The sequence below is a fragment of the Myiozetetes cayanensis genome, unplaced genomic scaffold (genome assembly GCF_022539395.1).
Source record: "Myiozetetes cayanensis isolate MyiCay16 unplaced genomic scaffold, myiCay2020 scf3, whole genome shotgun sequence".
Lineage (NCBI taxonomy): Eukaryota > Metazoa > Chordata > Aves > Passeriformes > Tyrannidae > Myiozetetes > Myiozetetes cayanensis.
In genome coordinates, this window is record NW_026087521.1 from 53,794,255 (window position 1) to 53,809,111 (window position 14,857).

At 40.9% G+C, this 14,857-nt stretch overlaps 1 protein-coding gene across 4 annotated transcripts in view; it reads right to left on the reverse strand.

The window, feature by feature from the left end:
- Positions 1-1,289: 1,289 nt before the first annotated feature.
- The window catches only part of ABTB3 (ankyrin repeat and BTB domain containing 3), a 182,529-nt gene continuing 168,961 nt past the window's right edge, over positions 1,290-14,857 (reverse strand). For all 4 annotated transcript variants that reach the window (XM_050323698.1, XM_050323699.1, XM_050323696.1 and 1 more), the window contains one exon: positions 1,290-14,172. In XM_050323698.1, the coding sequence (XP_050179655.1) occupies positions 13,963-14,172 (210 nt within the window). In that variant the 3' untranslated portion in view covers positions 1,290-13,962. The remainder of the gene's footprint in view (positions 14,173-14,857) is intronic.

Sequence of the window (14,857 nt, forward strand, 5' to 3'; positions counted from 1 at the left end):
CACATCTGACAGTGCTTCAGCCTCCGGACAAAACCTGAGGCCCCTCTAAGCGAGCTCTAGTATGCAGAAGCGGGGGTTTAGACATTGCTGCCCATTGCTGCCCTGTGGAGGAGAAAACACAGCAGTGGGCAAGGCTGTCCTAAACCTTTATTAGCCCAGCAAACGTGCCATAGCCTTCAGGCTCTACATGTCTGTCCAGAAAACCTCAAAAACACAAATGTGAACTGAATGTAACAGAAACATGGATGAGTTTACAGAGAATGCTGGAAGAATGGTGTTAATTATAGCTGAACTGCACTATTTTTCTCAGTGGAGATAACTCGGATGCCCAGAAACAATGGTTTTAAATTGTCTTGGCGTCAGTGGTTGGGAAAGGAGACAAATCATTCTCCATTGCTACCTGTGCAGCTTGCTTTGATTTTTTTTCCCAGATAATTGGGAGGCAGGCAAAGGATACATCTCTTACAGAATTCTGACAACTGTGGAGTTCCCTATGAGCTGCTTTTAAAACTCCGCTCCTGGACAGCTGAGCCTGCAGAGCCCAAAGGCACCTGACAGAGCTGCAATCCTGGTCTGGGCATTCACCCAGTCTGGTGTGAGTGGTGTCTCACTCCCACAACATGTAGGACGTGAAAGAATATTGCCATCTTTTGCCTCCTAAACCAACCTGTTCCTCAATAATCTTGTAAATTATGAAGAACTTGACTCCAAATCCACTAAAACATACAACAGAGAAAACATTGTAAATCACTTTAAAAAGTTTTTTAAAAAAAAAGGTAAAACAAAAATATTTTTAAAGCCTTATTTTTACACTCATGCCAAATTTAATCAAGTCCCTCTATTTATATCTGACTTCTCTTTGAGATACCCATTTTCAACCTTACTGTATGCACTTGCAGCCATGCTGTGTAATGAAGAAACCTTCCAGCCTTTCGGATCTTCATGCATCCAAACTGTCTGGCTATGATGTATCTGCAAATGCTTAATTTTAAGCACCACGGAGCTCCACTGCTCCAGGTCTGCCCATTTTTTGGCAGATCATGACAGACCAGTGCTTGGAGAACCAGACTTTTGGGAACCAACTCTGTATCGCTTCTTTTCATGCACAGTAAGCACACTGACAGCACTGTTTGGGGGAAAACAGCACCAGGACTTCCAGACGTAAAATCCCAAACACATGTGGTTTCTGGGAGATGGTTCTTGGGAGAAGCCCAGTCCTGCTGCTGTCTCAAGTAAATTGACAAACACCTGAGGAGGAGAAGAAACAACAAAAACACTCACAGCAGACATTTCCTAGGCTAGAAAACAATGGAATTTTTATTGAACAGAGATGGCTCATAAACACACTCAAAGGAGTTCCACCTGCTGTTCAGCAATATTCATTGCCATCTGATAATAACCTATGGGGGCAGCTGTATAAAATAGGAATAAAATACCAAATTGCTATATTCATTAATAACTTTGCCTTCCAAATACAGAACCGTAAGTATTTCAAGTCTGAAAATAGACCACAATTGTTAGCATTTAAACCAAACCTTTATGATAACAAATATACAAAAAAAGGCAGTCAATATATTAAACATTTAAATCAATAGCATACATTTCTCGGAGGTAAACACTGAGCAAACAAAGCCACCAATGATGTTCAGAAATCAGGTAAAAGTTTCAAGGTCAAGCTCCAAACACTGTAGCTTTTCTAAAGCCGTACTGGTATTACACTTTTATCTAGCCCCTAAATTGAAAACTATGTAGCGTGAACATTTGAAAATATAACATTGGCTATGCGGCAGGAAATGGTTAAGTTCCTTAAGTCCTCGTTGTATTTATACTGAAGCACCTGCAGGGACGGAGGGCAGTAGGAGTTAAGCACTTTGTTTTTTGCAAGGTTGGGGTTTTAGTTCTGTTACAGATGAGCGCAACACCGTCCTCATACCAAACACGAATTCCAGCACTGACAAAAGAGAAGTATTGGCCTGACAAACTGCATGAAGAATCAGCCTTGCAACTTGCATTTGAACAGAATGGGACTTGCACACCTGCCTATTTACTGAAAGCCTGTGCTGCTCCTGCTGCACAGAAAAAGTCTCCTTCAGCAGTTGATCTAATGCCTGAGTTTGAAAGCTTGGGATACATACATACGCTCAAAAATAAGGTGACAAATTTACTATCAACAACTAATAAAAGTTTGTATTGCAATCTTGCTCACAACATAAATGTACAATTTGCACAAAACATGGCTCTTCAACATGAATATTTTGCAAACTACAATATATATATATATATAATATGTATAATTTCTTTTCTTAAAGAATTATATGCCAGAGTGCATGCAAAGAATTTCAAAGCAGTAACACAACAGGAGCAATCACTTGTTTACAGGTTACTGAAACCATTCAATACAGAAACACTGGAATATTAGATAACAGACAGACAGATAGGTAGATGTATGTACACACTGCTTCCCCATGTGACATCCAAAGTGTGGGCTCGTTACAAACTCAGACCACGAGGAAAGACAGCTCCAAAGAGGCCCCTGAAGATCCTCCACACTCTTTGACCGTAAATCACTTCTGTTGGAGATGACAGAGAAGGAGGCACTTGTCCTTTAGCCAGGAGTAGAGGCAAGCAATCTTCTCCATAGCCAACATCTGTTCCAAATCCTGCTCCTTCGTTTCCAAGCAGTGGGTGGTGAGCATCTATCCATCCAATGTTTTGGCTGGTCTCAAGCAGTCTCCTGCAGCCTTTACAGTTGGAAATCCAAGACTGGAGAACGTGGGTCTCCTAAACAGCAGTGCATAGCACTGCCATCATTCTAATCAGATATGTACAAGGAATGACATGTATCCTCTGGTTTAAAATTTACATAGAATATATACAAATAAAGCTGTGCTATCAAGGTGCAAGTTTATTATTCTCTGGTGTGTTACAATGAAGATTTCTCAAAAACCTTTACACAGACCCACCAGGAGAGTTTACACAAAGTTGACATTTTTGTCACAGTTCGATATGTAGGCTTCGTTCTGCAAACTCCATAACGGAAACTCCCATTGCTTTCCCTTGGAGTTCTGCCTATGCACAGGACTGGATTTGGTAGACTACAGTCATGTCTAATATAATTTCCTCTACTCCAATACATTTTAAACTGAGGTGAAGTGGCACCATGTGTTTTGTTGTGTTTTTTGTTGTTGGTTTGTTTTTTTTTTTTCCTTTTTCCCAGGAAGTCATCAATCTCTGTGAAATGAGGCAGGACATGTAACTGGACATCAGGGGGTTACAATTTGTGTGCCCAGTCCGGTTTTCCTTGCTTTTGATGGGACTGTGGTATGTGGAACTAGCACAGTTTGGCCCTAAGGGTATATCTGTAAGTCCTTGGCACTATTTTACACTAGATGATGACAGGCAATGCCCTCAAAGAAATAAAAAAAAAAGGCCCAATGCAATTTACTACACAGCAAACATCAGACTGATCCACTAAACAGATGGATATGGAATGCAACTTGTCTAAAATTAGAATGGTTGATGTTTTCTTAGGCAGGTCTAAATTCATAACAATCTTTCCCACCCCACACAGGCCTCATTCTGCAGCATGTAAATAGATGATGCTTCTAATAAAGTCATTGGAAACACAAAGCCTGTGATCAACAGGCAGAAGGAAAGCCTACCCTCTCCCATTTCTCTTCAGCAAAAACCTCAAGTAACATAAGTACATGTTTATGATCCCTGCTGAAGTAGAGGGGCTGTGTGCAATGACAGCAGGATTTGGCCTTCAGCCTTTTCTGCTGAACCAACCGCAACTGTGCAGATGACTGGATGGGAAATTACATCTGCTCGTGCATTAAAAAACCATACAGCCTTGCAGTAACTCCCATTAAAGATTCCTACTGAATTCATGAGAGAGAGAGAGCAAGAGAGCAGATTTTAACAAGTGCATGTTCTGCTCCACTGGAGTTATGTTTCTCAAAAATCTTTCTCTAATACCATTTTCCTCCATTTTGTAACTTGATTATATCGAGACATTCAGAGCAGAGGCTTTACACATGTCCTCTGAAGCTAAGGGGAGTATTTCACACTAGAAACAAAGATCTGGCTAGTTTTTCTCTTTTTCAGAGTAATACAATAATAAAAAAACAACTGGTTTCACCTGCTGCTGTGCCTTTGTACAGCCTTAACAAAATGACATCTAGCAATGACAAATGAATCATAATCTCATTGGAGATCTTAAAAGGATCAGCATCAGACAGAGTGGGTTTAAGATAACCTAAGGTGCACTTGGAGAAAATGTTGTGAGAGTGCTGCAGCAATTAAAAAAATTTCTAAAGAAATTAAATACAAACCCACTTATTAAACTAATGTTCAGGTTGTGGACAGAGCGGACAAAAGCTGCCACCTCAAATTATGGCTGAGCTCCTCTATTTTTAATACATTCCCTTCTGAGTGCCCTCAGTGTCTTCACTGGAAGGGCTTGCTCTGAAACATTAACAGCATTTAACAGGCAATTTTCAAAAGCATGTAACAGACTCAAGAGACTGACATCTTTGAATGAGCTACAGATGCCTATCTGTCGTTTTGAGGAAAAGTATCTGGTTCCAGAAACATTTGTATTTCTTAGCTATAACCTTTCTCTACAGAGAAACATCTGCCATCCTACTGTTTATACTCTAACTCTGTTATTTTATTTTCATCCATCATAAATGGATAAGCAACGGGGAAGAAAGTTTCACCTGTGTTAATTATAGACGACCTCAAACATGCCTGTGAAGCCACAAACCAGTACTTAAGCTACATCTGCGGGATGGAGGACAGTATCTCTATGTTTGTTGATGATTACTCTCGGGTTACGTGATCTTTCATTTGCTTCTCAATAAAAAGGGAAATGAAACCTTCCCATAAAACCCCAACAATAGATGGCAGCAAACAAAAACCCAAACCCAAATGCATAACAACCATAACAAATGCAAAACAATCATAATCATTCCTGCATTTAGATTACACAAATTAGGAGTCTGCCTAAAACCAGGAAAAATCAAGATCAACTCAATGGTTCTGTACTGATGTAGAAACCATCTTATTTCTAGCACATCCTTTCCTCTTGTTTTCACTTCTCTTTCCTAGCTTTAAGTTCAAAGACATCTCAGGGACAGGTGGGAGGGGATGTGAAGAGGGAGAAAGGAAGTAAAGAGTTGTCCCACACACAGTGCTAGCTCTTCTGTCTTTTCAGGATGCTCACGCTGGGATTTCCCCATTTAGCTGCTGCTTTCCATTCTAAACATAAAGACACAAAACCAGCCCTTCAGAAGTGGATCACTTCTCCATCTAAAGATCAGGCCTGTGCTTTCTAATTACAGATATGCATTTGGCTTAGAAAGTGCGAGACACACAAAGACTTCAAAGGTGACAGAGTATGAAAGAGAGATGGAAAACAGACCTAATCCACAGACTAGAAAAATCAATGAAAAGGCTTCCAGCAATTTTAATGGGGCAAATTTCATCATGCTTTCATGTTTGGTTTGCGAATGATGTTATAGCAGAATCTTAACTTGTATTTTTCCTAGTACATTCATATATTCTTAACATGTAAATTACTTCTTGAACCCTGTATCAAATATTTATAAATGCTAAACTAGGTACAAAGTGAAACCCATTTGGGAAAGTGGAGCAGAGGGAGGTTTGGCTGCACTAATGGATATTGCATTAATGCTTAGCATCAAGGAAGGCTGACTGCCATTAACAAGAAATCTCATTACAAACATGATTTCACGCCTCATAACATATCCTGTAGATCTATTTACTGTCCATCTCTCTCTCTCTCTCATATACACACAAAGATAACTACAGACAGAAAATCCAAAGCATTGCATATGCTTAGCCTTTTCTTCTCAAGTTAAGCCCCCAAACAACAAAAAACCCCCAACCAAACAACACACCACCAAAAAATCACAAAGAAGCAGAAAATTCACAGCATGGCTCATTAGAACTAAATTATTTTACAATCTCACTTCTGTCATGAATGACTTAAGATGCTTTCCAGACTTCAACCTAATCAAAAGCCTGCTCTGAGGATAACTAATGCACAAACGGCATTACAACAAGCTTTCCAAGGAGCAGGGCTGAAGGACACTCTAGTAGCCCACCTGTTACTGGTGCAGGGGTGGGGGAGGAAGGGAAGTTGAGGGAATGTGGTGTTTCCTCTGTGTTTTTCTCTGCTGCTCTTCAAAAAATGCAGGATCCAGGTCCCTTTTCTCTTTGATAGCTGGCAGAGCGAGGAGTGGGGTGAAAAAGAGCACTGACTGTATCTTGGAGCTCTAAACAGCAGAGATGCATTATTCAACCTTCCACATAATGCCACAGAGATCAATAGGACTGTCCTATGTTGCAGAGAGTGGGATTTACTTATTTATTGTATGCGTAATGCTCAGGCACCTCTGTTCCCCACTGGTACAGCACATATGGCTGTACAACAGCTGCGACGCTCAAGAGAGATGTGGACAGGAAGCAACACACTGGTCTGAATGCACTGATGGGACTTAAAATAGGTCAAGTTTTTTCTAGTACTAATTGGAATTTAGCCAGGAACATGAGGTCAAAAAGCTCTGAAATACTTTGCTATAGTCCTTGTATTCTTCAATGGATAAACTCACAAACCAAGTGAGACTGCACATTTTACCGTGTCCCCAAATGGTGTAATTAGTCATTGGCTCAAAAATTGCAAGGCAAAAACGAGTATCCAAGGTATTGAACAGACTGTCCCAAATCTGTCTATCAGTCTAGACAGGCTTGAGCTAGGTTAAGCAGAGTATTTGACCAAGTGAATGCTTGGATGCTGGGGAAGCAGCTTTCACTCTGATAAGGCTCCAGAGGCTTTCTGTACTCCTTTCTGCTTTCTGCCCCAGTAAGGTGCAACCAGCACTGGGGCACAAGGGGTTTTCAGCCATACTGAAGGGCAAATCTCAGCTTGCAGATGTGCTATGAGCTCTTTAAAAGCTATGCAGAACAGAGAGAACCAGTATGGAAAGGCTCATTTAAAAGCCTCTCACGCAGGAAACTATGGGATAGTCAATTTATCCACTGCTGGGAAGGGGAAAGGCTAAGGCTGGACTCTCTTGAATCCGTAGCTTGAACAAGTCCAGATGTTTTGAACCATGGTAATCTGTCCCTGACAGAATATATGAGGTGTTGAGGCTTTGACCTTAATTAATTAAAATGACCTCCTAGCACACTGGATTTTTCTAAAGTGGCAGTCTTTTTTTTAAATGATTTCGCGTTGGGTATTTTAGAAAGGTTTCTTTCCCCTGTCTTTGTCTGCTTTATAAAAGTAGCAAGAAACAAGATTGCCTCTCACTGCACTGGGCTAAGCCAAGTAATGGAAGTTTTAATGAAAACACAGCAGCAGAGATGATGGGAAGTGGAAAGACTAAAGTTAACCACACGGAAAGGGGTTCAGGCAAATTCACTCTTGCAGCTGCAGCAGTGGAGATATTTATGAGGACAAGTAAAAGCTACCAGTTGCTAGAGCTCCCTGGTCATATCTGAGTATGGGACCAAGCAAACCCTCTGTGTGAGCACTGAAGAGACTGGAGCGAAAGGGGCTGGTTGGGAATGCCAAGCAAGTGGTGAGAGGTGGGGCTGCTTCCTCTCTTCCTCCCTCCCCTCCCCTTTGATTTCACGGAAACTGAGTTGGAGAACAAATGAATTAGGAAACATTGTACACTACACCTCTGGAATCTAACTCAAAGATTTATAAGATTTACAGCAAAGAGCTATAAATTCAAATTCTTGTACCTAATCCTCTTCCCTTACTAAGACTTCTTCATTAGTGTGCCGTCCGACATGGATGCCTAAGCTAAGCATGCCCATTCACATTGTCATCACCTCTACAGGATGAAAGAACAAAGCTGTAAGCCCAAAGAAGGGTGAAAATGCCTCTCCAAAGGAAAAGAAACAAAAAACTTGCCATTCTGGTACATCCACATGAAGTGGACAGATTTAGCCAACTAAACAACACAGCATGCAAAACACAAGATTTTTTTAGAATTAAACCTGTCCAGCCAGCACAACCTCTCTTGTGAGTTGCTGCTATGTCTCCTGGGTGTTTCAGTGACAAGCAGTCCAATCAAAGCACAAAAAGCATCATCTAATGAGACTGCTGACTTTTAGGAGGTAAGATACCCCATTTTAACCTCTCTGCATGGATACAAGATAAATACACACTAGGCCACATCCATGACTGTTCCATGCAAGAAACCTTGAACAAGAGCTGAAAGAATGACAGGTTATGGCAACAAAAAGAAACTGAATACCCTCCTCCCACCCACACTGAGCTTGCTTCCCCAGCTCTTAGGCTCACTGAAGGCAGCTGGCAAATTCCCATTAGTCTCTGAGGGTATTCTGATTTTCCTTCTGCTTTGGGCACCACATGCATAATGTTTTCAGCAGTGGTCTCGTTGAAGTCATGGATCATTGAGCCACAGCTGAACACTTGTCTTTGCTGGTTTTTGCCCTTGGAGGCCAGTTACAAATGGTAGGTCAGGTGCAATTCTATTAAACGTGAAAATGTGGTCAGGGCAGGCAGCCTGGCTTTTCACCCACTGAAGATAATGGGTTTTACCACAAAATAAATAAGTTAAAAAATGACATAACATTAATTTTGCTATAATTGCTATAAATGCATGGAAGATGTGAATGGAAGTGCTTTAAGTTACAGATATAAATGTTGTGTTTATAGGTAGACATATAAAATTAGTAATATTCTCATCTGTGGGGTTTCAGATATTATTTCAAGGCTTTTTCAAGGCTAACTTCCTGCAAGCTAGTTTATTAAATGTTAGGACAAATCCTAAGCAGCTTTTTTAACGCTTATATATTTCAACATCTCTGGGCCAGAGGATGAAAGCAATATTAGGCCCTTCATTTCTGTAAAGCAGTTGCAGAACCTCACATGAAAGACACTTTGTCAAAGAAACTAACTTGAAGTCTTTGACTTCAGGTAAGTCTCATTCATCAAAAAAAAAAAAAAAAAATCCAGTAACTTCAGAGGCAACCTTAGTGAATGTAGTCTTCAGGCTGTCATCTTTCAGCAATATTTTTAAGACAGAGCCAGCTCCTGAGGGACACTGAATACCAGCAACTGACTTCGACTAGTTCTCTAGGTTCCCAGCTTCTCCCAGGATTTAAACTATAGACAAGAATGGTCTTTTTTTTTTTTCTACGATGGCCTAATTCTTGCCTTGAGTATGTGGATATGTTAACTTTTACACCACCTGTATTTCTCTGGAAGCATGCCTGAGTCCCCAGAGACCTTGTTGCATTGCATGCCATAACAGAAGCTTCCTCTTATTTTAGACAGGTACAAGTGGGAAGAAGAGATGCCCTTTCTTTGTTTTCTCACTGCAGCACCTCAGAGCAGTTTATTTCAGTACAAACTGAGGATTTCCCTTTTTCTCTTAAAGAGCAGCACATGGTGCTATGCTTTGAAACAAAACCAGAATTTCTGAAAGCCCCCATCCTACCACACACTCCAGCCCATCCAGGGCTTGTGTGACGATTGGTATGAAGCCCGTGGATATTCAGTGGAAAACAGCTCAGTGTCAAAGCAGAGGAGAGCAAGCAGCTCTCATTAGTACAAACAGGAGCCTGGATACTAAGCCTTCACACCTTTTTAAAGATGTTTCCTCTGTCTTTAATAGACATTTGCACAAATCTACTCTGGAGCTGAAACCAAGCAGGCAAAAGTTTTAGCTGGGGAAAAAATAATCTTAGCCATTAGAACCCTGGCCCTTTTCCAGAACAGAGAGCATCTGGCCACCAGCTGTGTTTAGAGGACAGCAGGCAGAAGGAATAGATCAGGGGAATATCTGAGAAACAAGTAGACAGTGCTGAAATTTATAATGAAAAGAATACCAGCCTTCATCTGTGATGTCCAAAACCTTTGCACTCCTACATTCCTCATCCTTTTCTCTTCCCAGCTCTTGAGCCCATTATTGGAAAATCGCCCGTTCAGGAGAACACAGATACCCTTTCTGGGCTTGAGAAGGGATCCAGCAGGGCTTTAGAGTAAAAAAACTGGGAAGTGTGGAAACTGGCAGCACGTGAGGCAAAGTGGAAACGTGAGGAAATTCTGGAAACTAAGGGAGGACCGTGTAGAGACAGAAGGAAAGATCTGCCATGAGGCAGGGACAGGATGTCTGCAAGTCCTCAAATATTACAGCATGGATTACTATAAAAAAGACAAACGGAAAGACACCTTCACTCATTACAGGATGGAAAGTTATGATTAAAAGAGAAAATCACAAGTTTTTTCCAAGGATGTTGCATTTTTTCCATTTCACCATGACTGGAGGCAATATTTTGCCTCGAAATGTGTAAATTATTGCAACTCATACAAAGACGAAAGGAACAGAAGGCTTTTTTTATTTTCTAAGATGATAACACCATGTCTCAAAAAAATGCTAATAAAATGCTCTGTTGAAAAGAGCCTTATCTGACAGGGATGGTATTCATGGGCACCCACTGAAACTCACACTGCTTTTTAGATTAAATTGACAACAGAGCCCTTCCCCCCAGCCCCAGATTAATGGAAGGAAGAATCCATGCATGAAGCCACGTATAATAAAGCTTGGAGATTATGAAATAGGCTAGAAGAGAGGATCAGAATTGCAACTGATCTTGATGAAGTGGGGAAATTGCCCCGATTAGAGCAGAACAAATCTAATAAAGAGAAGTTGAAAGCGCTGTACTTCCAAAGGTGTAGTAAACAAACGCACAAATAAAGATGGAACTCCTGGGAAGGCAGCAGTGAATCCCTCAGGAATTATTAAACAGACTGGATCAAAGTCAGCCATGGGATGTTCTTGTGGAAAATATCTGGGGATATATTTTCTGATATGATTTACATTAACCACAGAAAACAGTTACTCTGCTTTGCTTATTACTGTATAAAGCTCCCGCTGCAGTACTGAATTTTGGGGAAAATGGGAAGTCATGAAGGGACTGACAGCAAAAATCAGAGACCTAGAAAACACTAGCAAAGGAACTAGCAAAGACTATACTAGTGAGGCAAATAGGAGAATTCCTTTCATACACAGAATAACCCTAAAAAAGATCTTGTAAGATCATCTGGTTTTCCTGTCAATCAGGGCTTGAAGGAAAAGTGACTCTTTTGACAGTTAAGAAATCCTGAATAGTCTCTTAGGAAAACCTTCTGATTATGAGGGTAGTGAAGACCATGGATCCCTGTGACTGGATGTTTAAGAGCCTGCAAGCTGCACATTTTCTGACATGGCTCAGCTAGACCTCACCCAGCCTCCCATCAGCAGAGGCACACTAAAATCAGTTTCCAAGCTCTGGTTTGTGGATCCACTACAGTTTGCTGGCTGCTTCCAGTTGAAATCAATGCTGGGGTTACACTGGCTGGCTCTTCTGTTGGCAAAAGTGATGGGGCTCACTGGTCAAAAAAACAATTGAAAGTTATGACTCTTCTTTCAGCTATAAATCTATGATGTTGGGATTTACCAGCGTTTTTGAAGGGAAAAAGTTATTCCTGTATAAATCCATAGGCACAATCCCTACCTGTAACAGTTTTGTATGACAACTTCTTGGGGTTTGTCCTCCCCTACCAATTGCCAGACACCAGCAAAGCAGACCTCGTGGCAGCAGTGGGTGCCACGCTTCCTGTCGTGCTCCGCCATCCTGATCCACAAGCCCAGGAAGGAGCACACGGGGACACCCGAGCGCATGGGCTGGCACAGCTCTGCTGCAGATGGACACCGAGTGTGTTTGGAGGCAGCTGCACTCTGCCACATCTGCCTCTCAGTGCCCAGACACGGCGACCACTCCACATACAGCCACCTACTAAGCCCTTTATCCATGAAAGAAAACCAGTGAACGTTACCACAGACACCCTCAGCTCACCAGAACAAGGAGTAGCATGGAGTTATCAGTGTTTCCTTCCTATTTAATATCCCGATTATTGTTTGAAAAAGTTTGCTATTTTAAACCATGAAGCTGCGGGGTCAGGCCTGCTGCTACCTAGTTATCACTGGCATGGAAGGATGGGCTTCCATGGATGAGGAGGCACACCAAACAACAACAAGCACCCCTGCGTGTTGCTGTTGCATCAACTACGGTCTCGCTTCTCTACAATTGCAACGTTCACACAGAACTTGCCATTACTTAAATGTTCCGGACAACATCTTGTGTCAACATTTATGCAGAAAAAAAAAAGTGCAATTGACTGACACGTTGTGTCTCTGCAACATTTAATGGCAGTTTATATATACTGTAATTTGTTGCAGAAACAGTAGAGGTTTTACAAGACCAAGCAAAAAGGAGGATTTACACCTTAGTCATAAAACAGCGTCCTACTGTGTTGATAACTAAAGCCAAAACTGTGCTTTCTGAGCATGTCAAAAACTATCAACATGGAAGGGCACCTGATGTAGATGCTTCAACAAAAGAAAAAGAGGTTAACATTCATGGTCAAAATAAAAGTTCTAAATTTTCTGAATGGCAGTCTATAAAGTAAGTATATTAATGTCACTTTGCCATGGAGAAGGCAACATCTTTGCCTACTTCTGCTATGGCTTGCAGAGACAGAGCATCAAGAACATTGTGGCACATAGCATATTTGTCTTGCTAACAATATGCTGCAAAATAAACAAAGCTTTGACATTTTAAATCACACCCCAATCCCACCCCACCCAAGCCCTGCGTTTGTAGACAATCTATACATTCTCAGGATACAGTGAGGAATCATTCTATAGTACATATTTAATTATAATTTAAAAAAGTCTAACTCAGACAACAATCTCTGGCCAGTAGCAAAATATCCACACATTACTAAAGTAAAGATCTGTTACTGTCCCTTCACTGCAACAAACAGAAATCAGCATCTCGAGAAGGAGCTCCAGGGGTATCATATCACAGCCAATCGATCGCACCAAATAAAAAAAATAGGCTAATTTCACAAATGAAGTTTCACAAGAAGCAACATTGCATTTGTCTTGGCAAAACAAAGCACGAACGTAACATTTCACAGGTACAGTTACCATGCAAATGCATGTTTGTTGAGTTTGTCATTGTTTTTAACCCCAAATCACAAGTAGCATGCAGTTCTTCTGCCCCCCCCAACTACTGTATTAGAGAAAATCTGGGTAATGTACCTCTTTGGTGTAACCATAGCCTGTTAGGCAAGATTATACCACCCTAGGAAAGAATACGAGCAAAACTTGATCATAGGTATGTTTACACAATGTACATTTTACCATTTAAAAAACCAAAACATGTTACATAGATTCTCAAACACAGATCTGTTGAAAACGAAATTTTAAGCTTAAGAAATAGTTTTTAAACTACAAGGCCACCCCATTTTTTATGAACAATTTAAAAAGTTCCCACCCCTAAAAATCTGCCAGTATATTTCCTCGACTGCAACAGTCTTACCCACTCTCTAATACAGCTGATCTTTGCTTGACAGCAAGAACAGTTCTTACATTTCTCAAATGCATGAGACAATGGACTCCAGGATAGATACAGTTCTTGAATGTGTAACACTGGAACAAATCTGACTTAAATGATTAACTGGTCAATTCAGGTGTTCCCCAGCACTACCCTTCAAGGCAGGGGCTTCTGCTGTTCACTGGTTTGAGTTCTGGCTTTTGTTGGCATCAAGATCCACAAAGAGGCTTATGTTCAGAATTTGAGTACAACAGCAATTCACCAGATACTTTTGTACCCAGTTTGCTCAAAACCACGGAGGAACTTGGCTTTCTGTACTCTCTCATCCAAACGGGGACACAGCCCCAAGCACAGCACCTTTGGCCAAAACAGAACTATTTGGATGTGAAGTAGAATTTCTTACATTTTCTTTTTTGTAGTCGTTTAAGCAACTGCAACAGGTTTAAGCAACTGCAACAGCAGACTTAACTTGCAAGGTCTTTTATTAGAGGGTTACCATCTTCCTCAGCTTTACACAACGGAGCCCTTTGAAGAAGACAAATGAATTGACTGAATCCTTGTGGCCAACGTCCTCTGTAAGTCCTCTAGTACATTTTGACCAGATGTTTCTCCATTCTTGTCATACAACAGCTGTTTGAAAGCTTCATTTTCAATGAGGACCATCATATTTTTTAGAAAGTAGCCTTCACAATAGGAAGATAGTTCTGTGACGCCGAGAAACTACAAGAAGTAAAATTAGAGAAAGATAACCAATCTGATAAAACCCAATTCAGCGAATAAGAACTGCACACAAACAAATACACAAGTTAGATAGGCACAGTAACACTTACAGATATGAATGCATGGAGGGGAAGGAGTTTGAATCACACAGCATTTTATGCTGATGATTCCCATAATAATTCCATGTTAAAAGACTGTGGTTGTTAGGAAAACAAAATTCCCGGGGCTGAAGCTTTGCTCCCTTGGAAATTAATGGGAGTTTTACCACAGAGTTTACCAGACCCATGATTTCACACTAGAAGTTACACCCTAAAACTACAGGTTTGGGAAAACATTACACAGCAAATTTCAAGAATGCCATCCTTAGCAAGGACAGGATATATGACTGCAGTAAGATGTCATGCAAAACTTCATGCTTTGAGGAACTTTAGAGGAGAAATGGAAACAATCAGCCATTGAAAAAAATCTCCCTAGGGTAGTGGTGGATTTCCCAGCATTGGACACTTTTTAAGATTCAGCCGGACAGGATGCTGGGCCATCTTGTCTAGACTGTACTTTTGCCAAGAAAGGTTGGACCAGATAGTCCTTGAAGTGCCTTCCAACCTTATATTCTACAATTCTGTAACTGCAATTTTAAAAACGGAAAGTCCATAGGGATATTAATTATATTAATACTCTCCATTCA